At 58.1% G+C, this 24,340-nt stretch overlaps 1 protein-coding gene and 1 long non-coding RNA gene across 6 annotated transcripts in view; one reads left to right on the forward strand and one right to left on the reverse strand.

The window, feature by feature from the left end:
- LOC113257689 (uncharacterized) overlaps nucleotides 1–10,170 on the forward strand; it is a 35,827-nt gene extending 25,657 nt beyond the window's left edge. For both annotated transcript variants that reach the window (XR_003317020.4, XR_007189432.2), the window contains one exon: nucleotides 256–10,170. This is a non-coding gene — a long non-coding RNA (uncharacterized LOC113257689). The remainder of the gene's footprint in view (nucleotides 1–255) is intronic.
- The window catches only part of RAPGEF3 (Rap guanine nucleotide exchange factor 3), a 30,440-nt gene continuing 6,769 nt past the window's right edge, over nucleotides 670–24,340 (reverse strand). For 2 of the 4 annotated variants that reach the window (XM_026502021.4, XM_057318809.1), the window contains exons 3-28: nucleotides 24,118–24,171; nucleotides 23,927–24,033; nucleotides 23,613–23,734; nucleotides 23,292–23,460; nucleotides 22,727–22,811; nucleotides 22,333–22,393; nucleotides 22,149–22,225; nucleotides 21,807–21,953; nucleotides 21,142–21,254; nucleotides 20,777–20,865; nucleotides 20,398–20,476; nucleotides 20,041–20,191; nucleotides 19,874–19,956; nucleotides 19,016–19,055; nucleotides 16,388–16,469; nucleotides 15,925–16,071; nucleotides 13,896–13,993; nucleotides 13,305–13,430; nucleotides 13,035–13,216; nucleotides 12,675–12,765; nucleotides 12,521–12,571; nucleotides 11,522–11,609; nucleotides 11,108–11,172; nucleotides 10,641–10,695; nucleotides 10,460–10,531; nucleotides 9,270–9,695 (exon numbers count right to left, since the gene is read on the reverse strand). In XM_026502021.4, the coding sequence (XP_026357806.2) occupies nucleotides 9,577–9,695; nucleotides 10,460–10,531; nucleotides 10,641–10,695; nucleotides 11,108–11,172; nucleotides 11,522–11,609; nucleotides 12,521–12,571; nucleotides 12,675–12,765; nucleotides 13,035–13,216; nucleotides 13,305–13,430; nucleotides 13,896–13,993; nucleotides 15,925–16,071; nucleotides 16,388–16,469; nucleotides 19,016–19,055; nucleotides 19,874–19,956; nucleotides 20,041–20,191; nucleotides 20,398–20,476; nucleotides 20,777–20,865; nucleotides 21,142–21,254; nucleotides 21,807–21,953; nucleotides 22,149–22,225; nucleotides 22,333–22,393; nucleotides 22,727–22,811; nucleotides 23,292–23,460; nucleotides 23,613–23,734; nucleotides 23,927–24,033; nucleotides 24,118–24,171 (2,553 nt within the window). In that variant the 3' untranslated portion in view covers nucleotides 9,270–9,576. The other 2 variants (XM_057318808.1, XM_057318807.1) reach the window with 2 other exon arrangements.

Here is a 24,340-nt window from a genome sequence, read left to right on the forward strand (position 1 = left end):
GGCAGGAGCGCCTCCCTCCAACAGGGGAATTTTAGGTCAGGAGCAAGGCTGGGAGCTGGGGGACGGTCGACACTGACCCCATAGAGCCAGAGGGCGCATCTGAGGAGCCAGGTCTTTCCAACTGGGTCCTCCAACAAGAACCGCAATGCCAACTTTAAGGACGTGCCGGGGTGTCACATGCTAGAACTTGCTATGCGCTCTCTCCTTCTCTCTCACTACAACCCGTAATAGTACTATTGTTATCCTCATTCACAGAGGAGGAAACCGAGGCACAGAAAGGTTGGGAGGTACACCCAGGAGCGCATCAGTAAGTTATGCGGCAGGGCTTCCCACCAGACGCCGACCTAATGGGCACTGATGCCACGTTGTCGCACACAACGCGTCAACAACCACTTCCTCACGCCGGGTTACGATGCAAAGTGGTCTGCACTCAGATGGTGGAATTGAAGGGACCTCAGCGGTCACCGGGCTCCGCTGCTCAGATGAAGTTGCAAGCCCGGCACGATCTGAAGACGCTGTCCTGCCTCCACCTGATGCCTCCGTGCCTCTAGGGGCCGCTCATCCCCGCTTCCCAGGTCTGATTCCCAAACCCCAGGACTGTGTAACCCACGACACCCTGACATGGAGGAAAGGAGATAAGACAGTGTGAAAAAATCCAGCGAGCCAATGTATGAACACACATCTGTACACTCCCGCAAAGACGCCTCACGGATAAATTAGATGCACATATGGGTATGTAGAGATAAACGCACGAACAGGTATTTCAGACAGCAGCTGGCCTGGTCTGGACAGAAAACTCGGCTGCTCCTCTTTCCAGGTTCTCCCCCAGTTCGGTTTTCACGTGGGCTTTCCACCCTTGATTAAAAGTCTTCCCAGGGGGCCAGCCAGCAAGGTGGGAGTCCCAGGAGGCTGGATCCTGGAGACTTGGGCCCAGGAGGGGGCGGTAACAGGTGCATGGCTGATGGTATTCCCACGACGAGAACACCAGCAGAGATGCCTCCTCTGATCAGGAGTGAGGCCAGAGTGCGGCCATGGAGGGCGAAGTCACGTGGGCAAGGATCCAGGAGGCCGGCAGGCCATCAGCAGTGTGGGGGATGGGAATTCCGTGAGCAGGTGTTTACTGAGCACTGGCTAGTACGTCTGGTGCTGTGTTGTTACTGGACCAGCAGGATTCAGGCCGGGCTGGCAGACGGCTCTTAGACCTGTTGGCTTCTAGTGGGACAGAGGACAGAGAAGCGTCAGCATTAGACTGCTGTTTGAAGTAGATCCCACACATCTCTGGGCTACCAGGGTGGTGAGGGCTCTGTCAGGACCCACAGGCAATGGGAGAGACTGGCCCAGGGAACTGCTGAAGGGGACATACGCCGAGGCCAGCCTCTCCACTGTCCTTGTCCTCTGGGAAACCAAGGCTGAGTCACTTCAGCACAAGACCAGAACTGGACGGGCCCTGCAGCTGGCCCAGCACAGGTGAGGCTTAGAGTCACCTCCCGAGAGGACCTCTGGCCCCTGAAGTCACACCTCCAGCCTCCATACCATCGTGGCCCAGAAGTGCCCCGGGAGAGAGACCCGAGACAGTCACCCACATCTGGTCCCTTGTGACCTGCCTCAGTCAAGTTCCCTCTTGCTGAACGTGTTTTGGAATGGCTCCACGTGTGGTTTTCTTTCACAGTGGTCTGTAGGTTGTGTACCACCGTTGGGTGTCCAGGCATTTCTTTTTAAGTCTGTGGGCAGCCCTGATACTCAGCGTCGCACTCGCCACCCGCCCTGGATACACGAGTCAGACATGCCACCGAGGCCACTCACCAGAGTCCCGGGCTGCGCTTCTGGTTCTGTTGGCCAAACCCCAGGCCAGTCTTCCGCCAGCGATGCCCTCCCCTGGACTGTCCACCTCCCACTCACCTCCAGGCCCAGGGCAAGCCCACCCTCCTGTGAAGCCTGACTTCAGCCCTCCAGCCAGAGGAATCCCTCCTGCCTGTGGCCTCAGTTCTTGATATCCGTCCTGGGTGCCTTTGCCATGTCACAGCCCCTCTGGTATTGTTGCCAGCGTGGTGTCGCCTAACCTTGCACTGCCATTGAACGTTTCCTCCACAGCTCTGCTTCCCGGGTCCCCTCTACTGCCTTGTATTGTCACTGAATGTGTTAAATAGCCATCAACATGTACAAGGGGCCAAGAACGAATGAATGCGCAAACTAAACCTCCCAGCCCCACTTGTTATAAAGGCTCGACGGAAGATGATGAGCCCAAGAGAGAGCAGATGGGTCCCTCTTTGAGATTTGGAGGTTTCCGAGCGGGGGACTTATGGGCAGTGGGTGGAAATGGGGTCTAGGCATTCACTGTGTAGTTATGTTTTCATAGCAAACACACCGTTTGGGGCAATATTGCATGTTTGTTTGGAACTAATGGAAATGCAGGGGCATCTAACCCCCCAAGCAACCCCCTTGGCACCACCCCTGCCAGGGGCAGCCAACGCAGGGATCAGACAGGACCCAGGATTCCAGCAGCTTCTGAATCCACAATGTAACAGATAACTCAATCTTATTGGGATCCCAAAGTAACCACCTGCCTAGATTTTTTTTCTAGCTGCACTTATGTTTGTTTTACGCTACCTAACAGTGTTTATCAAATAACATTTCTGTCTCGTAACCCCAGTAGTTTTGGGGAGGGTCTGGAGGCCTAGCTGGGAGCAAAGAGAAGCGGATGAGAGAAGCAGACAGAGAGAAGGAGGTTCGGAGAGGCGGCAAGGGAGTGAGCAAGGGCAAGGGCAGGAGGGAGGGCTGGGAGCAGCCGAGCAGGGGCCGGGCACTGGCACCAGGTCTCTCACCAGCCTCTTGCCCCAGGTGTGTCGGCACAGCCAGCTGCTCTGCCCTCCCAGAGACAACAGTGGAACTGGCAGGAGCGGTTCCTACCCAGGGTGTGAGGACCTACCGTCTTTCACAATTGTCATAATTAGTGTCTAAAGTAGTCGGGCCAATTTCCCCCTTTCTCAGCATTTGTTCATTCGCCTGACTTTGCTGAGCAAAATGGATGAGAGGACGAGGAGCTCAGCCTCCGAAGAGGGAGGGAGGCGATGGACAAGCACATTGAAAGCTGTGATTGGGGGAGCAGAACCCAATGCTGAGACTACTGGTTCTAGAGCCAAGCTGCCCGGGTCCAAGTCCCAATTCTGCCACTCACCAGCTATGCAACCCTGAGCAGTTTTCCTGACCTCTCTGTGCCTCGGTTTCCCCCATAATTGTAAAATAGAGCAAGTAAGAGTACCTGACAAGGCTCTTGTGCAGATTGAATGAGTTAATACTTGCAAAGCACCTAGAACAGTGCCTGGAACATAACAAGACCAGCATAGGGTGTGTTTAAAAAGAACGGGGCCAGCCAAGGCAATCTTGAGAAAGAAGATCAAAGCCAGAAGTACTACACTCCCAGATTTCAAGACACACCACAAAGCTGTGGTAATCAGAACAGCATGGTACGGGCGCAAAAACAGACACATAGATCAATGGAACAGAATCGAGAGCCCAGAAATCTATGGTCAATTAATCTATGACAAAGGAAGCAAGAATATACAATGGGGAAAAGACTATCTCCTCAATAAATGGTGCTGGGAAAAACTGGACAACCACATGCAAATGAATTAAACTGAATTTATTTTTGTGGATGGAGGGTCTTCAAAATTTTTCTAATAAAATTACACATGCCCTAGTACTCCACTACTGGGTACCTAACAAAAACTAACTCAAAAAGGTATATGCACCCCTATGTTGATTGCAGCATTATTTATAATAGTCAACATATGGAAGCAGCCTAAGTGCCCATCGATAGATGACTGGATGAAGAAAGAAGAAGCACGATATATATACATATGTTGGAGATATATAGATATAGATATATATCGGACTATTACTCAGCCTTAAAAAAAAGAATGAAATCTTGCCATTAGTAACAACATGGATGGATCTAGAGGGTATTATGCTAAGTGAAATAAGTCAAACAGAGAAAGACAAATACCATATGATTTCACTCATGTGTGGAATTTAAGAAACAAAACAAATGAACAAAGAAAAAAGAGACAAACAAAAAAACCAGACACTTAAATACAGAGAACTAACTGATGGTTAGCAGAGAGGAGGTGGGTGGGGGAAGAGGGGCATGGGGGTTGGGGATTAAAGCGTGCACTTACCATCATGAGCACTGGGTAATGTATAGAATTGCTGAATCATTATATTGTGCACTTGAAACTAATATAACACTGTACATTAATTATGCCTCAATTAAAAATAAAAAAGCGGGCCTACAAAAGACCTAACTTGGACAGGATGGTTATGGAAGCCTCCGTGAAAAAATGACATTTAAGACAGGAAGCATGAGAAAGTGGCAGTTTCTCTAAACTCTTCATAATGTGATGCCTTTTTATAATTCCAAAACCAAATTTATATTTTAAGAATGTGATGTGCTTTTGTGTATGTTCAAGCATTTCACTTTTTTATTTCCCAGTTGGGGGGGGATGACTCTGTGAGTCACACTGTCTAGCGCACTTGGTTTGGTTGCCAAAGGGGACCACTTATTTTCGGGGGGGGGGGGCTGCAGCCTAGAGGACTGAGCTTGATCTGGGGGGGGTGGGGAGCTAGGAGCTTCAGTGGGGAACAAAACTCCCCTAATGCATTGTTTCAGGCTCTTTCTTTCCTATTTCTCCCTTAAAATGGCATTAGAAGGATGAGGATCCTGTCCATTAGACCCCTAGAATCTTCCCCAGTTAGGTATCGACAGACACCTAGAATTCAGGGAGCCTGCAGGCGGTAATATTTAGGGGATAGGGGGCTCTCTGAAAATCCTTCTAATAAAATGGCTTGTAGCTGACACTCCCTCCGTCGGGTGGTTCCGGCCAGAGGCCACCCCTGGGAAGATGCTTGGAGAGTCTGCAGCTTTATGACCAAGAGAGGTCGGTGCCCCCTCATTTCCTTTGTTGACTTGAGCAGCCTAAGTCAAGACACTGAGAGAGGGAAAACATCCCAAACCCTTCTAGTCAAAATCCCTGTTTATAAATAAGGAAACCAGGAGAGAGGAAGAGGCTTGCTGGAGGGGAGGCCGGGGCCACATGCTGCTGAGGCCCAGGCTCCTCTTGCCCCACCCACCGCCACTCAGGGAGGACGGCCCTGCCCCACACCCCGGCTGCCTCCAGCTTGGTTGACAGGGCACTTTTCTGGGAGGCAGAGTAAGCTAAAAATGCCTTGGCGTCATGACCCCAGCAAAAAGTCAGCCTCTCTCCACCCCTCTGTTGGCTACAGTCCCCTCAGTGCCAGGAAAGCCCAGAGACGGCTCTGGCTGCCCACAACTCACACCCCAGCAAGAAAACTGACCCCCAAGTTCTCCCCGAGGGCCAAGAACATGCGAGGCAGAGGCAGACGAGGCCTTAAGTGTAGGGCTCCTTCACCCAGAGTCCACACAGGTCAAAGTCGAAACAGACATGAGCAACTAGAATCCCACACTTTTCCATAAAAAGTGGATCTGGGCTCTGAGCCCAACCTTCCTCTTCCTCTGGGAGTCACTGGGCCCGTGCTGCCCGCCCAGGGCTCCACCTACGCTTCTGGCCCCAGCGAGGCCACCTGCTCCAGGAAGGCCCCAGACATGACCAAGAAGATGCTCTCAGAGCACAGCTGAGTCAGACTCAGCTTCTCAGAGGATGTGCTTTCATCCTCACTGGGAAGAACACTAGTCGCTCATCGGAGGCTGTAAGCCCCTTCGTCCTCAGGGGCCCTGTCCAGAGGGGCTGCAGGAGGATGGGGCTCAGGGTTTGGAGAGTCCAGAATCTCAGAGAGGGGTGCCTGGACTGGCTGGGGCAATGGAACAGGGCAACTGGACAGGCTGGGGCCTTGGGTCAGGCCCATGGCGCTGGCAGGTGTGTGAGAAGCCTAGCACTCCTGTACGGGGCAGGGTACGAGGACACATTCTGGAAATGCGTTTACGTTCTGGCCTATCCGTCCATGGAAGGGAAGAGAACAACTGCCCGGTCAGAGTGTGCCCCAGCCACCAGCCACACTAGCTGTCAGATACTCGGGATCCTCGGGGGCTTGTACCCATCCTAAGTGCAGAGCAGCCCCAATGCCGGGAGCAGAGTGATGCCTACTGCTCGGGGGTGAGCAGTGAGACCCCACAGCCCTGGGCATCCACTCCTCCCTGGACTTGCGCTCTGTGGCACCGTAGCCCTCTGACAGCCTTGCTCCGGGTCTGTCTGCGGGTGGGGCGGTCCACTCCATGAAGGCCAGGACTGCCTGTCTCATTCACAGAGCCCCTACTGTGTAAGATTTCAAGAATGAGGTGAGAGAGGGAGGAATGTACATGCCTAGGCCTATTCCTCTAAGAGAAGAAAATGCTGGGGTTCAGGGAGATTGCATCTAGAACGCCGGGGGCACGAGGAAAGGGCAAGGGTGAGCGAAGGTCCACGGCACGGGCCCAGGAGATACACACCCAGGCTCCTCACCGGTCCACCTGCTTATTATTAGTCAGCTGTGTGACCTTAGGCAAATCATTTTGTGCCTCAGTTTGACCGTAAAATGGGGGCGGGGGTAAAAGTATGTGCCCTACTATCAGTATAAAAATAATAGAGGTTAAAGTATGCTGGAAAGGATGAAAACTATTCACATCTAAGCCTATCGGCATGATAAATACTATGAATAACAGCAATATTGAAAAGATAAATCTTCGCAGCTTGGGGAGCCTAGTGGCCAGAGTCCCAGGGCTCGTGGAGAGACGGGGGGGGGGGGGCTGGCTCCCAGGGAGAAGAGCTGGAGCAGCCCGAGGGTCAGACAGTCGGCTCCCAGACCGCCCTACCCTTTCCCCAGATCCTGCTCAACCAGCTGGAGAGGTGTGGCCCTCCCCAGTGTGTACCCCACAATTAGCGTCCTGGCCTTCCCCGGGGAAGCCAAGGAGAAGGGGTGACGGAGGGGTGAGTATGCGTGTGTATCTGGGAGGAGGAATTACCTGCCGCACTCTGTTCTCCCTCATGGGGCTCGGGTGCACACACACACACACACACACACACACGCACACCCATACACACACACACACACACACACTTTCCTCCCTGCTTTACCTCCTTTTAGGTAAGAGCTTTTTTTAAAGACCTCATCTTACACTTCCTTCTCTCGGCCGTCCCATGAGTTCCTTCTCCCTTCATGGCTGTCCTGGAGCTGGGACACTAACTGGGAGTCCCCTACGCAGCCTGGATACGGGAAGATGCGTCCCGCCCACCCCACGCCTAGGCAGTCAGGGAGACAGAAGTGACGAGGCCCTCAGAGCAAGGAGCCACCACGACCTAGAGCCTTTCCCTCCTCCATGGTGACCCGGCCTAGTCAAGGCATCTCCAGCACCCAGTCTGCATCCTCCTGCCCGTCCTGGGCACTGGTTTCCTGGCCAAGCCTCTCCCAACAGGCTCAAAAGGTGTACCCCAGAGATTAAAGCAGCTGGAAGGTTGCAGGGCAGTCCCAGGCAGAAGGGAGATTCGTTTGCTGCCAAAGTTCCTTCAGGACATAGGTGTGACCACAGAGAAGAAAAGTGGAAATGCTGATGGAAGACACCAGCCCTGACCACGCTTGGCTTCCATTCTGTGGTTGGAAGGCTTGTCTCGCTCTGGAGTCTGAAAGCATGGTGAAGGGCTGTGGCTGGCAGGCTGGTCTGGCCTTTGCCAAAACCCCATCAGACAATGGGTTTAGGATGGCAGAGAGCCCCTGGGAGTCCTGACTCACCAAGCTTCGGGCCTCCTGTCATGATTGCTCAGCTCTGGAAGCTTCCGTGCCCCGTGGTCCTGCACCTCCACCCATAGGCAAGGGAACTGGCTTGGTCACCCTGTCATCTGCTCTACCCAGGCTCTCCCTGAAGGAGTGGGCTCTGCCCAATTTCACTCTAGGCACTGCTGCCCACCCACCCCGTCAGGCCGAGGGCACCGGACTGCCAAGGCTGTCTCCGTGGTTCTGGAGGCTGAGCTGCAGTCAGACTTGTTTGTCACTAAGGGCTGGACTGAGCTCATCATACCCATTTTACAGATGGAAAAATGGAGGCAGGGAACCATTCCTTAACTTGCTGCGATTCTCTCAGAAACCTGAGATATAATCCCAGTTGTGCTGCTTCCTGCGAAAGGCTCTAACCCTCTCTGGAAGCAGTTTGCTTGTGTGTCCCTGACCACAGGGATAAGAGGTCTGGCCGTGCAGGGGTGAGGGGAGGTGGACTCGAGCCAGTACGGGGCCACGCCAGCTGCCTCCTCAGCCTCCAGGTGTGGGCCCACTTCCTCCAGATGCCCTCGGGCCCTGCTGCTCAATACCTACTCTGGAGTCATCCCCAAGGCCGAGAGGTCCCTTTCCAGGCCAGACAGGGCGCCTCCCCCTACCAGGTTCAGGGCCACAGGAGGCAGAGAGGAGGGAGGCCCCGCCTGGAACTTCCTCACAGGAGGCCCCTGGGTGGGAGGGGAGTGCTGAAGTGGCAGGGGGGGAGGACTGAATGCTGACAGAGTTTGCTGGGACCATTTTCAGGAAGCTGGATTTCCGGGGAGCCTGCTAGGCCTCAGAAAGGGACGGGCTCCCCTCAGAAGCCTCTGCCTCAGTGTTCTTTCTATCACTGGCCACTTCTCGGAGGCCTCGGTTGGTTGAGAGGCCCACCCACCAGGCTGAGGCGTGCTGCAGGCAGAGGGACAGCAAGTGCAGCCAGGATGGGGGGTGGAAGGAGCTAGCTGCAGCTGGGCCGTACCAGTGCTCTCAGACCACAGTGGAGAACTGAGCGTTACCCCCGCTGGCCGCTGACAGGAGCCCCAGGCTCCAGCGGCTGCCGTGGCCAGGGCGTTAGATCTGCACGGCGGTCAGCCGTCTTGGCGCTCTGCCTGGGTCCCAGAGACCCCGTACAGCAGTGGGACTGCCTGTCAGGCTCCCTGGGTCCACTCTAGAGACAACGCCTCCTCCCCAGCTCCTGGGGCTGGGAGGGTCTCGGCCTTCACTGACACACCCCGACGGGGCGGCCTCAGAACACCGTGTCCCTGGTAATCTATGCTAGCGGTAAGGCTCCTCAGGGACCACCCCTCCCATACAAACAGCCCCGGCCACACCCGACTGTTTCTCTGCTGTTCCCCCACTCTGGGAAGAAAAGCAGGACTGCTCCTGCCCCCACTCCCCAGGCCGCCCGCCCTGCCCCTGCCACACACCCGCCACACAGATGTGACCTGCTCCCTCTGTCCACTGTGAAAACAAACCGCCTGGAGATGGCCGGACAACAGAGCCACAGAAGCACAGAATCTGGGAAAAACCCCGTGGGGAGAGCTCTCTATTAAACACAGAGTCCCAGCGCCTGCTCTGCTCTCCCCCCCGCTCCAGGGCCTCTCTGTCCCCCATTCCTTGGCCTTGGGCCCCGGCTCATTCCACTCCGAGGTCCTCCTTGGCCGCCCGTCATCACAGGGGACAGCCGCCTCCACGCTGCCCGCTCCAGGGCCGTGAGTCCACTCCACGGACAGCCCTGCCCAGCTGTGGCCAGCCTGTGGGCCTCTTGGCCCGGGCGTGCCCTGGCTTTCCTGACGGGAAGTGCCTGCTCCAGCCCCGGCCTCCTCACGGCTCCAGCTCCCGGGAGAGGCGGGAGAGTTCCCGCTGGTTGTCGATGACCTTCAGCTGCTGGACATAAGCCCAGGTGCTGGCCGGACTGCGGGTGCTCAGGGACTGCTCGGAGCCTGCCGGGGGTGGGGGAGAGTGGTCAGGGGGGGCAGCCGCGCCACTGTGTAGAGCCCATCCCCTCCCCATCAAGGAGCAGCTCAGCCTTGCCGCCCCCACCCCCCCCACCCTGCCACTTCCCACAGCCCAGCTAGAAGACCGTCCACCCCTCCAGTCTGGACAGAAGTGTGGTGAAGAGCTCAGACTCTGCAAAACAGGTCCCCAAGATTACATACTGCATAATACCCCTTTTACTGAATTCAAAAACGACGACGACTGAAGGATTTTGTTGTCATGATATGTATAGGAAGCATTTTAAAGCTGTGGGTGTATGTTTATGTGTCCAGCTACATCAATATGTTATGGTGGCACGGGAGGAGGGAACAGTATGCAGGGAGAGGAAACTATCGTCAGTGTGCTCATACTCGGCTTGGGTCCAGCGGTGTCCGTTATATTATCACGACAGATACATACGTAAAATAAAGGGCCAATGATGACAGTGTTGGCTGAACCGTGGACTACGATTAATCCCACTTCATGCAACTGAAGTTGAATTGAAAAAAATCAGATCTGGAGTAAGAGTGCCTGCATCGCGGCCCTATGGCCCTACCCCAGCCTTCCACAAGTTACGTGAGTGCTCAGGCCTGTCTGTGCATCTCTAAGTTGGGAGAACATTCTAGCTTCCTCAGAGAGGTGTCGTGAGGAGTCCACAGCATCCTCTACACAAGTGCCTGTAAGTGCCAGCCGCAGCCGCCCCGTCAGCCCCCAGCCCTGCCCGCCTTACACGTGGATGTCCTTGCCGCCTGGCTGTCCTCGTGCAGGTGGGATACGCGGCTTCTGAGTGGGGACAGCGGCACTGCGCAGGGAGAGAGGCGGGAGTCAGGGAGCCGGTGGAGCCAGAGCCTGGACGGGGGTGAGTGGGGGTGGGGCTCCCGGGGTGGGGGGCGGGGGCCCAGCGCTCTCACCGTTGCTGTGGCTTCGGCAGCGCTGCAGCATCCGCACGGCCCTGGCCATCATTCTCTGTGGGCAAAGTAAGGACAGAAGACCAGGCCTGGGGGCAGGACCCTGGCACGGCCCGTGGGGCAGCTGGGAACCAAGCCTCCTTTGAGTGGGGGTGCTCCTAGGGACTAGATGGGGCCCTGTCTGCTCTGTCCCAGCACACCCAGGGGGCACCAGGCGGTGGGAGAAAGAACAGGGATCGGGGAGGGCTTAGGGCCGAAGAGACCCGGAAGGGCTCTGCTTGCCGGGTCACGTAATGGAGGCTGTCTTCCCCGCACACAAGGGAGTGAGGCAGCGGCTATTTTAAAAGAAGTATTCGTGTTTGTAGTATCAATAACAACTTTAGGTCATCTCCCGCCCCCCACCCCCTCCAAGGACACAGTCAGATCCCTAACCCACTCTAGGGCCAGACGCCCACTCTCCTTGAACTCACCATCTTCTCGAAGTTGATGAGATTCTCCACCAGCGTGTGGTTTCCTTCATGGATGAAGGTCATGTCTGCAGAGAGATGAGTTTTGCTTAAATGTCCCCGAATTCCCTCCCCTTCCTGCAGCCCAGGAAAGGCAAAGGGCCAATAATAGGAGTCTTGGGCCTGTCGCAGCCCCACATTGCCCTCTTCCTCTGGCTTCCCTCTGACCTCCTGGAGCGATTTCCTTGTATCTCCTAGGCCTCATATCGGAGGCCACCTGATGTCACCAGCACTTGTCTCAACACTGCTTCTACCCCATGAACTCCTAATTCATCTTTGTGTCCCCCAAGGCGTTGGCACCCCAAGGGTCGAGTGGACATACAGACAGACGCAGGAACGGATGGGTGGAGGTGGGAAGGTAAGCTCTGCACCAATTACCTTTGAGAAGAAGAGGCATGAAGGGGATGATGGGAGGGGAGAGCTTGGTGAGGGCCAGTCGATAGACTCGGTGGTTCCATGAAGGGTCCTGAGAGGGGAGAAGTCTCAGTGAGGGAGGGACCCACCACGCACCACAACACAACCAAACACCCTCTGCTCGGAGCTCAGCCTCCCCTGGGCCCCAGGCCTCCCCGACACGGGCTCCGCAGCAGGCGAGAGGGGACCTGAAGCGTGACCGGCCGCCTTCGCATGCGGCTTCCTAGCCTCTGGTTAGCCCCCCATGCACACTTCGGGGGCCCTGAGGTTCCATGGGAAACTCTCTCTTTCTCTCTTCTGTCTCTGTCCCTGTCCTTGTTTTTGTCTCTGTGTGTCCCTCTCTAGTGGGTAAAGTCCTTTGAACCTCTTGAGCCCGCAAGGTAAATTATTTTCTCAAGAGCTCAGAGCCAGGCTGAAAAAACACTTTTGTGCCAGTTCTCTCCTGAACACTCTCAGAACCCTTAACCCCAGCAATTCCTGGCAGGGGTCTGGGAGGGGCAGCCAGCTCCTCCGCTTTTCCCTCATCTTACGGCCTCCTCCAGCCCCCTCTAGCACCTCCTGGGGGCCACTGACAGGCCGGCGTGCTGTGGGGTCTGGCGCCCGGGCTTGCTTCCTGGGCCGGAGGGGGGTCGGCTGGAGACCAGTGGTACCCCGATGTTCCCCTGGCGCTTCGGAGCCCAAGGCCCGACACCACATGTGCCCTGTCCTGGTCTTCACACAGGACCTCACGGCCACAGCCAAGGCTCCCCACCCCCACCATACGGGATATAATACACTGTGCACCACCCCCCCCCCGTACTGCTAACACCCCATTCCTCACCAGCGCCCCCAACACACAGCCCAGAGGGACTCCGACTCTGGCCCAGGACTGGAAACCCTGGAAGTGGCCAGAGACAGATGGAGGGGCTGCCGGGAGGCCCAGAATCAGGGTTTCTGGAAGGAGAGCCAAGGCCCAGCACTCACCAGCAACCTCTCGAGGGCCGAGTAGAGCTTCCGGACTTTGTGGGGCAGCCGCTGTGAAGCAGAGGCAGATGGAGCTATCACTGCTCTGGGATGGGCGCCCCATCCCCAACCAGCACCCCCAGGACGGCCGCGGGGCCCTCCACATGGCGCCTACCTCCCAGGTGTGGGCCAGGCGGCTGATGGCCGAGTTGCTGAGGCCAAACATGACGGCAAAGAAGGAATTGAGATTCTTTTGCTCCTTGAGGCTGTGAGAGGAAGACCCAGAGGATCTCAGGGGAAAGAGCCACACTCCCAGAGCTCCTACCCACACAACAGCCGGCCGGCCTGGGGCCCAGGATCGGCCTGGCCGGCGCTGGCTCTGTGGGGCCTGGCGCTGGATGGGGTGGGGAGGCCGACTCTAGGAGACCCAGGGGAGCAAGGGCACGGCGGACTTGGCGACATCCTGACCAGGGACGCGAGAGAAGGCCGCCTCAGGACTCGCCACCCCCCCCCCCCCCAGCCCGCAGACACTCACTGGGCAGCCAGCTTGATGAACTTCCGGAGCAGCTGGGCCCGCAGGCCCGGCACAGGGCAGAGACACAGCTCCGTGGCCACCCAGTACTGGAGCTCGTTGAAGCGGCGCATGAAGCGCTCCAAGTTGGCGGTGGTGACATCCCGCAGGTGCTGGGGGCCTAGCACATAGTGGATCAGCTCCACCTGGGGAGGGGTGGCAGGAGAGATGAGCCCACACCAGGCGCAGCGCCCCTGCCGTGGGCGATCCTCCCCTCGGCTCTGCTCCCTGCACCTGGTGGATACTGTTGAAGAGGTTCCAGTCGTGGTCCGTCAGCTGGCCCGCCAGGTCCTTGGCACTCACCAGGTCCAGCCCCTCAGCAGAGCCCACGGTGGGCCCCAGCTGCTCGGGGTGTGGGGTCTGTAGGTGGAAGAGAGCTCAGGAGGGGTACCTGAGGAATCCAGGGGCGGGTAGGGGTAGGAGGAGAGAGTTTGGGGCAGGGACTCCATGCCCATGGTCAAAGGGATGTCGGGGAGGGGAAGGGTGCTACCAGGAGTAGGCCTCTGAAGGATAAGGCTTCCCAAGGAGGCATCTATCCTCCTGCCGGCTCCCCAGTGCTGAGACCCCTTCCTTGTAGGGCTCCTGTCTCCTGGGGAACCCCCAATGAGGGGAGGTCTTCTCTCTCCTTGAGAGCTTTCAACCAGCTCTCTCCCTTCCCCAGCATCTGGAACCTTCCATCAGCTGAGTCCCACTCCTTCCACTTCGCCCTTAAGTCCCAGCAGCGGTCAGAGCCAGGCCCTCCTCTCTCCTCTCTGTGACCCTCCCCTGCACCCCCGCTGCCACCCCCAAAACACAGCTCCTCTCTGGCCCCCTGCCTGTTCCTACCAGCTCGTGCACTTCCTGTGGGTTGACAACAAAGAGCCGCTCGTTGAGCCCCAGGGATGTGGCCACACCACGGGCCTCTGGCTGCAGGCCAATGGCATCTGCAAAGAGAGCAGAGGCTGGGCTGGGGGGGTGGGGCAGTGGCTGGCAGAGAGGGAGGTCCGGGAGCCACCGAAGGCCGAAGGCCAGGTCGAGGCCCCAGTCGGGAGGCTGGGAGGTCCCTTCTCCCAGTAGCCAGGTTGGAGTGCTGGGCAGTGCTCTAAATACACACGTGCGTGGGCCCGCAACAGCCACACGCCCAGGTTAGCACACCGAGGAAGACGGAACAGGATTGTTAGTGAGACAGGCAATTCTTGAGCAACGATGGAGACTCCCTGAGTGTCCTCCTTCGTCAAACGGAGACAGCAAGACCAACCCCGACTACTCACAAGTCTAACAAGTTAAGTATGTAAGCCGTGGCAATAAGTCGACAATGCACATAACGGCCCTTTCAAAACTGGGAAGTGCCTCACACGGGGCTTAGTGTTGATTTTCGTCAGCTCCTACTGACGGAGACTGTCTTAGTCGTGTGTGAATCCCCACTCTCTAGACCAGTAGCCTCCAAAGCAAGACCATCATGTATCCAAAAAATATCAGCTCTTCTACTTACATTTTTCTCATCTGTTTTGCATTTTTACTTCGTGGGTACCTTTAGAATTATATAATGTTAGTGTGGGAGTATATGTATATGACTTCTAAGCAAATAGACACATGACAGGGGTTTGCTGTAAAAATATTGGTTACTGACACGGGAGGTGACCTAAACAATCAATAGGAAGGTCAGCGCTCTAAACAGTTCCTGTCTCATAATAGGGTCTCTGGTCCTGCGGCCGCTGCCACTCTCGGGTGGCCACCAGAGGGCGGTGCGTCCCAGAGCAGAGCACACGAGCACGTGACTTCATCCCGTCTCCCCGCTTCCTGAAGGGGGAGAAGGGTTTGCTTTTCTGGCCTCTACTCCTTGCCATTATTCCCTGGGGGCCCCTAATTCGTGTCTACCCTAAGCTCCAGCTGTCAGCTCCCCGCGGGGTCCTTTATGGAGAATGAAGAGTGGTTTCCGATGGCCCAAGTTCCCTGAAAGCAGGTCTAAGGAATTCTCATGGTGCCGTGTTCTGAGCACTAACTCTGTACCAGCCCCACGCTAAGTGTTGATATATGTGATCTCGTTTAATGGCCCAGCAGTCCTGTGTGATGGGTGCCGTGTTAGTGCTCATGCGACAGAGGAGGAACTGGATGCTCAGAGAGGCTAAGCACTCTGCTCAGATCAGGATCACACAGCTCATCGGCAGGGGGTCCTGGGATCCCAACCCAGCTCCAGCGCCCCTGTGGATGCTCTTAACCACCAAGCGTCTCTGTATTACCCGCCACGGTACCTCCAGCTCCTAGCACGTTGCTGGCCCGTAGCTGATTCTCAAACATGTTTGCCAACTGACGAAATGAATGAAGACCACCTAAATCTAAAAGCCAGGCACTCTCCTTTACTGTGTGAATTCGGGGAAATTGCCTCACCCCCTTGAGCTTCAGTGTCCTTGAATGCAGATAGGATGAAAGTACCTATCTCATCAGGTGGTTTCTAGGGTTCAGTGACTATATGAGGATGATAATAATAAGACTAACGTACAAAGTACTGTGCCAGCCACCGATCTAAGCCCTGAAATAGATATGCTCATTCAGTCCTCTATGAAGCCGGCACTCTTAGCAGCCCCGTTATACAGATGCTGAAAAGAGCACAGAGAGATCAAGTATGCTGCCCCAGGACACACAGACAGGGAGCTAAAGCGCTGGGCTCAACTGCAGACTGCAAGCTCGGGCTCACTCTCTCAAGCACCACACACAAAGCGCTTTGGAGAGACGTAATCGACCTCCTTTAAACGCTAACCATCATTGACGTTGATGAAGACGACCAAAATGATGACCTTAATTCGAGGGGGGAATCTGGGCACGGACTGAGGGGCCCTCCCTCGGGGCCACACACACCCCCAGAGACACAACTCACCACCTGCGGAGTTGACCTTCACCAGCACCTGCCCCTTGGTCCAGCCGTCCTCCTGGGCCAACGCGGCCATCACCTCTCTCACGGAGGCCGTCACAGGCAGCTTCAGGGTCAGCACCGAGTGGTCCGGCCGGCAAATGTCATAGGAGACTGGAGAGGAAGACCAGGCCGAGCTGGAGGAGGGGCTCCTTGGTCCCCCACCCAGAAGTGAGCGCGCAGCAAGTGCAGCAGTGGGAGGGTCCCGAGGAGGGAAGATGGGTGGTGAGGGGAAGTCTGGTAGATCCACTGCCCAGAGCGGGGAGGGAGGTCCTGAGCTGGGAAGGGAGGCACGGGGCAGGGCGGGCGGGGGGACACCCCATCTGGCAGCCTGGAGCAGAGAACAGCGTGCCCTCCTCAGCCAGGCATACGAAGGTCAAGGGTGACGATAGCAGTGCAGGCTCTGCCCTGGCTGGCCTGGACCACCAACCTTTGTCCCCAACTCGAATGGCGCAGTTGCTGCTGGGGAGGGGCTGGTCCTGGCCGGGGAGCCAAACAGCCATGTTCCTGGCCTAAGAGGGAGAGAAAGTAAGGCCCAGGGGGCACAGGGGAGAGCGCACAGAGCCTGGCAGGGGCCTCTGTCCCTGGGAGCATGGGGCCCGCACTGCACCACCAGCGGGCTCTGCTTGCAGCGTGGACCTGAGCCGGGTGAGGTCTCAGGCACCAAGGCTCCCCGAGGAGAGACAAGTCAGTGCCCCTGTGTGTGCGCGTCACCCCCTTTGCCAAAAAGGCCCAGAGCTGTCCTAAAACGAACACAGCTCAGCCACTGGCCCTGCTTTTCTCTTCCTTTTCCACCTCTGGCTACCGTTTGCTAGTTGGCCATTTGCTACATGCCAGGCTAAGTACAGGCTTATTCTAAGTACCTAAATATTCGCAATAGCCCTTTGACAAAACTATTAATATTATTCCCATTTTATAGATGAGAGAAATGAGGCTCAGGGAGGTTAATAACATGCCCAAGGCCACAGAGCTGCTAAGTAGCACAGCTGGAATCCTAACCGGCTCCTCCCTCCCTCTGTGCTGTTATCACCAACACTCTACTGCCCCTGTCACCTGCTCTGTCGAGCCCCACGGCCCTTCTTCAGGGGCCCCAGCGCAGGGCTGACGGGACAGCCATGCCGGGCCAAGGCCTCCGTAACACAATTCCTCTGCCCACCCGACTGTGTTTCCCACACCTGTACTGACTCTTCCCCCTCCCAGCTCTGAACGGGGCCAATCCTCCGAGTTCAGACCCCAGCCCATGGGCCTTGTCTACGTTTCCACGAATCAGAGCTCTCCCCAAAGTTCCACGCAGCCTCACGCCGCCTGCATGGGGAAGTTGCAGCCATAGTCCAGCATCGCCCTCTCTTCCAAGCACCTCCTGGATCCTTCCATATCTGGGCTCCATGCCCCCAGACTCAACATCTCCCTCAGACCCCCCATCCTGCCTCCCAGCCAGTCTCCTGGGCTTGGCTCCCGTTTCTCCCTGCCCCCAGATCCCCACCCCATTTGCTCAAAGCTTATCATCTTGTTCTGGGGATTCCTCTGGGTCCCTCCTCCCAGCCCAGGCCAACCCCCAGTGCCACCTGCCCAGTTGCCTCCCTCCTTGTGTGCTACAATGGCCCTCCGGTGCCTCCCCCCTCCCACCAGTCTGCCTGACCAGAGCCAGATTAAGCTCCCTAATGCAGCTTCAAGGCCATCATTGTCTGCTGGATAAAGCACGGGCTCCTTAGCTGACTGACTCAAAGCACACATTCCGCCTTGTCAACCCGTGGTTCCAATACCTCCAGGGAATCGCATTGTTCGGAAGACAAGGACCAAAGCCCTCAACATGGCCCACAGTGCCCTACACGCTGTGGGCCCTGCATGCCCCTCTCCCGGCCTCCTCCAGCAGCTCCCTCGCACACTCCCTCCTGCAGGGTCCCGAACAGGTGCACTCCCTTCCCTGTTGGACCTGACCGTGGGCCTCCTCCGCCTTGACCCTCCCACCCTGTAGTTCTCAGCCCCTGTGGTCACTCTCCCGATCCTGACCCTGTGTCAGCCGTTCCCTTCCCTGTTTTCAGAGACTCCTGCCTCTGCCCTTACGCATCACAACGCTGTTCAGCAGCTCTGTCCCTCGCCTGTCTGTGAGCCCCACAAGGCCAGGGGAGGCTCGCCCCTCAGCAGAGCGCCTGGCACAAGAGGGCAGTCCACACTAGTTCCTGCGCACCGGCCATGAGCAGGGCAGCAGGGGAGCCCTGGCGAAACAGAGGTCCCAGCCCCTCCCTCTCGAAGCTGGTACTCCGGTGGGGCGTGACAAGCACTGACAGACGACAGCAAAACAACCCCACAGGGCACTAAGGCTTTGAGGAGAGTCCTAGAAGACACCTTGGCAGGGGAAGGAGCCTCTGTGAGAACCTAACATTCTGGCTGAGATCAGAAGGACATGGATCTAGGCAGGGCAAAGAGCCAGGGAAAGAAAGTTCCAGGCCCTGAGCTGGAAACAAGCTTTGCCTATAGAAGAGGAGCCTGTGAGAGTCTCTAGCAGGGAGGGGGGAGGAGGGGACACAGGCCACCGGGCACAGAGAGCCTGGGGTTTATTCCCAGTGCACCACCCCCCACAACCAGCCCCATCCTACCTTTCCAGCCCTCTCTCCTACCATTCCTCAAGAAATCTCGGCTCCAGCCACATGTTCTCATCCCCCTTTGGTCCCTATGGGTCCCTCCCAGGAATGGTACTGGCCCCCTCTGCCTCCCAGGAACCCCTGGGCTTCAGAGGCTGCCTTCAGGCCCCATCCCCCGCCCCCACCCCCGAACTGCTAACTGGCTCTGTGAACAAGGATTACCTCCCAAATGCAATAGAAGCCCCTTGGGGTGAGGTAGGGGTGGAGGGGTGACCCTAGACCTCTGTGTCTCCCCGCTAGGCCTGGCCCCAGCGCCACACACAGTTTCTGCTCTATGAACACCTATCCCAGCCCCAGGGGTGTGTCTGTGCCTGGGGATCCTTCCCAGGCTGAGCCCCTGGGGTGGGGGCTGAAGGAGGGGCGGAGGGAAGAAGCTGGGGCCAGACAGAGGTGAGAGGAGCGGTCCGAGCAGACACCTTCATCTGTGGAGATGCATTCCCACAGCCATTTTCCAACCTGGGGAGCAAGTGAGAAGGGCAGTGAGATGGGGCGAGGGACCCCTGCGGGCAGGGCAGATCGTGGCAGGGGCAGGGGCGCAGGGTGGGGAGCAGGGGGCCTGGCTCTGGATTCCATCTGCCCTCAGCAGAAGTTCAGAACTTTGCAGACTTGGTAAGTACCAGCTAGAGGGGGCAAAGCCGGGGCTCAAAACTCAGCCCCTGCATTCTGGGATTTTTTGCAGGCCAGCAGCGGGACGGAAAGAGAGTTCCAGGAAGTAACGTGCCCCAGGTGTCAGACTGGGCAGGTGGGCTCTCCCTGAACCTCACCTGGCCCCATAGGAATGCCTGGGAAGGCCAAGAGAAGCTCTAGGAAATTCACCGGGCGGGGCCAGCAGGACCAGCCCCAAGGATGCTCCGGAGTAAGTATGTGCAGAGTGGAGGAAGGGAGAATAGCAGGTGCGTGCGGGAGAAGGACACACGAATGCCTGCGTCGTCGGGAGAATGCGTGAGCGTGGCATGAGCGTGCACGGCAAGGGGACTGGAAGGAACAGCTAACTGAGACGAGCGGGGCTAGACAAATGAGCCGCCACAGCCAGCACTCGCATAGCTCACACCGCCTGCCATGCATGGCTCCGTGCTCTTAAGGCGCGGTAACACTCCGCCCCGCGGGATGGGTGCTCTCCCGGTTTTAGAGACAGAGCTGAAGCCCTGATAGGGGGCATGGGGCCCAGAGCAGCACAGCCTGCATTCCAAGCCGCGTGTTTGTGCTGGTGTTCAGCGTCCCCAATGCACCACCCGCCATGCATGTGAAGAGTTCACTTAGAGCCAAAGCATCACCTGTGATGTCGCCGCCTCTCCGGCCACTGCTCCCGCAGCAAGATGCAAAGCCGGGTGTCTCTGCTCACCAGGTCGGAGAGTTTCTGGGAGGAGCCAAGATTCATTGACCCAGAGGTAGCTGTGCCTACCCTGGCAGCCCGGTCCAGCCCTGCCTCACCCCCAGGTACCTGGAGAAAACTGGTGGCCACGGGGTCAGTGTGGAGCATGGGGCCGTACAGGGCCACCCACTGGCCAACCAGCCGCAGGATCTGCTGCCTCCGGTTACAAATGTAGGTGCTGTGCTCCTGCTCGCTGCCCCCTGAGGGCTCCGCGTGGAAGGTGGGCGCCAGTCAAGGGAAGCACAACGGCCAACCGGGCCACCCACCCCACCTCAGGCATAGGAGGGGCAAGGATGCCCGGGGCGCACTGACAAGCTGGCCTCTGCGTGAGGCTCGTCCTTCGGAGGGTTCAGCGCAGCCCTGCTGCAAGAGACCCCTTCTCCCTGTTCCATACAACAACCTCGTTCCCCGGGGCTGGAAGGATATTGGTGCAAGAGGGCAGCACAGAGCTGGGCACTGGGCATGAAGACACTGTAGGTCAGGAGGAAGTCACTGAGGAACGTCTCTGTAGGGCACGGACAGGGGAACAGGAGGAAGCCTCAGAGCTCAGGTCTACTGAGCACAGATATATGCATAGCTGGAGTTCCCTTCTCCCAGTCCCAAGGTGGGCAGTGTCCCAGCAAGGCCCAGCCCCTGTGACGGCACTCTGCACCCAAGCCAAGAGCACAGGAATGAGGACTTCCTGCCGCCCGGCCAAATGGACCAACCCAGCACCCAATGACGTCATCAGGGTGCCTGGCCCTCTCCCAGACTACGCTGACCACCCAGTGAGTCACAGAGCAGGCAGGGTATCTCTTGCCCCTACCTGTTGGGTCATGAGCACTGGAATCAGGTCGCATGGCCTCCAACAGCAGTTCTAGGATCTTCTCTGGGGTGCCAGACATCACTGTATACCTAGCAGAAACAGCTGATTCATAGCACTTCCCACATTCAGACAGACATCAAGAATCACATCACCCCTCCCTATGTGCCAGCTCTGTCCCACCGTGGGGTTGGAGGGAAAGCTGGCTCTGGGGGTGCATCTGATCCCCGGATGCCCCTTCCCCCCACCCCAGGAGGCCAGCGAGCAGGGTAAGACATGGCAGGGGGAGGGAGAAAAGCCTGGGATACGGAAGGAGAGAAGGTGGGCAAGAGAAAAGGTGTGCAGAAGGAGCGTGGCAGGTGTGTTACCGGTTCCTGCCTGGGGTTGGGGGACGAGAAGGGCCAGCGCCCTGAGAGGCTCTCTCCAGTACCAACACCACTTTGCCATGTTCTTCTAGCCTCATGGTCTTTGCTTCCACATCCTGGAGAACAAGCCACGCCCACTGCTCAGTACACACCACAGGTCCTTTCCCCCATTCCAGGGCCTCTCCCTCCACCTCCATGCTAGACCCTGGGCCCCACAAGGCTCCCACAAGAACATTCAGCCCTTCTCCCACCCCATTCAATGCCCGTGACCTTGGCTCTGCCCTACTCTCAGCCCTGCCTATCGTGCAGCCTGACCCCCTCTTCCACCCATCCCTCCCCCACCTCCTTCTGTGGCTCCCACTCTCCATTACGCTGCCTCCCCTCATACCCTAGTCCCCCACCCCTCTGTGGCTTGCCACCCCTCTGTAACCACCCACCCCCATGGTCTCCCCCATTGAGCTGGGGTTCTCTTCTTTCACTGAACCTCCTCGGCGTGCTGTGGACCTCCCCACATGCCCACGCTCCAGCCATCACCTCCAAGCTTCCCCAGCTTCTCCCTCTACAGGCTCCTTACAGGCCTTCTCTGGTCCCTGCCCCTTACCCCCTACCACTTCTCCAGAAATGTGTCCCTGCCATGTCCCCTGCCCTCCCACCCCCAGTAATGGCACCTTGATGATACGGTTGAAGTCCTGCTTGTCCACGCGGAGAAAATGACAGTTGTCTTCTCGCAGGATGATGGTGGCTGCCCGGGGTGCATCATTCACCAGCGCCAGCTGTCCGAAGTCATCTCCCTCATGCAGTGTGGTTACCAGCCCCTGCAGCCAGGTCTCAGTCATAGCCCAGCCCCCCCCCCCAACCCTCATCAGAGCAGATTCATGGTGGGAGAACCCCTGGGCAGGAGGAGACCTGGGAGACTGGCGATCTTGGGTCCATTCAAGGTCCTGCCTGCCAGGGCTTGGACCAGGGAAGCGGGTATCACCGAGGGGGCTGGGAAGAGAGGGAGAACTCACCTTGCCATGGGTCACCACATTGACAGATCCCTTCCAGATAATGTACCACGAGGTGCCCTTGTCTCCTTGGCTGAACACTGAGAGAAGCACCGATCAGACAGGCCTGGGGTCACCTCCACTTCTCCGTGGCCGCTGCCACGTCCAGACCCCTGGTGCCCAGCTTCCTGCCCCCCATCTGACTTACACACGGTCCCTGCTTTGCTGTGTGGTTCAAAGAGCAGAACTGCCGCTAATTCCCGCTTCACCTGTGAGGTGGGGAGAGGAGGGTCAGTGGGGTGAGTCCGGGGTGAGAGGGGCCAGGTTAGCGGGGAGGTTAGGTCCAAGGACACAAGTGCCCGGGGGCAGAGAGACGGCTAGCTCAGGTGCCTGGGATTCAGCAGGAGACAACGCAAGGGGAGGAAATGAGCCAGGAGGGGCAGAAGGATTTTTGGACAAGGATGCTGGGAACCAGAAATTAGATGGACATTTCCAAGCCACAGGGCGAAGGGGAAGGAAGCGTCGTCCGGCCCAGCGGTTGGGCCTCAGGGGTTCACAGGGAGAGGAGGTCCTGGGGAAAGGGCGGAGGCGGGCGGACTGACCGAGTTGGAGAGGTGGGCCACAGCCTTGATGTGCAGCAGCTCCTCAAAGATGAGGTCCAGCTCCTCGTCTGTGCGCTGACCGGGGCTGCGGGCAGCAAACGATGCGCTGCGGGCCACGGGCACGGGCGCCACTCCGCCCGCCGCGCTTGGGCCTGGGGCCAGCCACTACTGCGTGCGCACCGCGTGCCGGACAAGGGCCGAGGGCCCCGCGCGTTACTTCAGCCTGTCCTCGTGACCACCCCATGATGTGGGCATGCCTCTCCTCCTTTGACAGAAGAAGCAGCTGGCATGGAGAGGCCCAAGGCCACCCAGCTAGTCAGCCATGGAACTGCATCCTGAACCAGACCTGCCCGCCCACCCCGTCTCAGCCACCGCCGCCCTGAGCGCACAGGGTCTTCGGAAGCCCCGTGCGTCCCGCCCACAGCTACAAAGGAAGAAACAGGTTCAGAGGTAGGGAAGCTCCAGATCACACAGGAAGAAGAAGGGGAACCTCTCAGAGATGAAACTACAGAGTCCGAGAGCCACGCGAGACCTGGGGTTGCGGGCTGCAGGGCACCGCACTCACGGCTTTCGAAGCGCCACGGTGAGCAGGGCATCAGGGCCCCGCTGGGAGAGCAGGGCCACAGCCTCCACGAGCTCGTCCTCCAGCTCGTGGATGCCCACGGGCTCCGGCTCCGACCCGGGGAAACGGTAGAATTGGGTGTCTCGGTCCTGGAAGGTCCAGTCGTGTTTCACTGCAGGGCAGAGGCCCAAGTGTGAGGGAGGCGACAAACTGAGGCCGTGTGGATACGAGGCCCCCATTGTAATGCCCACGGATGCCTCGCCCCCAGATGCCTGCTCCCCAGGACTGCCCAGCCTGGGGGCCCCACCCTGGGCTCGGGCTCACCATGGCAAAGGGCACCTTCATCCAGCAGCACCTGGCAGATTCCCACGGCTTGGCTCCGGGAATGGACCCCAAGGCCCAGGGCCAAGATGCCATCCACCAGCTCCCGGCCGGAGCAGCACTGCCTACGAGAGGTAAGGGGACAGAGAAGAAGAGGGAAAATCACGAGGCAGGAGGGTGGAGGGCAGAAGGGGGAACTTCCCATCAGAAAGGTGCCTTCCTAGGCTAGCAGCAGGGCTAGGCCCAGAGGCCCGAAGGAGAGCAAAAGGGAGAGAAAATGAGGGGCAGGCAAGGAGGCAGCCCAGGCCTCCCCTCACCGATAGAGCCGAAGGTGGTACTTCCGGTCTCGGATAAGGGTCGGGCAGGTGGCCAGGAGATGGCGGTGCAGCTGCTTGCCAGCCCTGAGCACCCGCTCGGCGGAGGCCTAGGACAGGCAGGAGCACAGCTGGTCAGGCGCTGACCCCTGGCTCGGCTGTCCCCTCCCGGCTCCACCCCTCACAGCTGGTACCTGCTCCAGGCTCACGCTGAAATCCAGGGACTCCTCACTGTCGGTGAGCGGCGTCTGAGGGCAGCGGGGAGGGCTGCACGTTAGGGCCAGCTCTTGGACCGCAGGGACCCCAGCCCTCCCCGTTTCCCCCCACCCCTTGCCCAGCCCCCAGCTCCAAACACATGCACTTAGCTACTCGGTCAGCAAATAAACTACTACTCCCCGAGCACCCACCATCTTCCCC

This window comes from Ursus arctos, unplaced genomic scaffold, assembly GCF_023065955.2.
Source record: "Ursus arctos isolate Adak ecotype North America unplaced genomic scaffold, UrsArc2.0 scaffold_26, whole genome shotgun sequence".
Lineage (NCBI taxonomy): Eukaryota > Metazoa > Chordata > Mammalia > Carnivora > Ursidae > Ursus > Ursus arctos.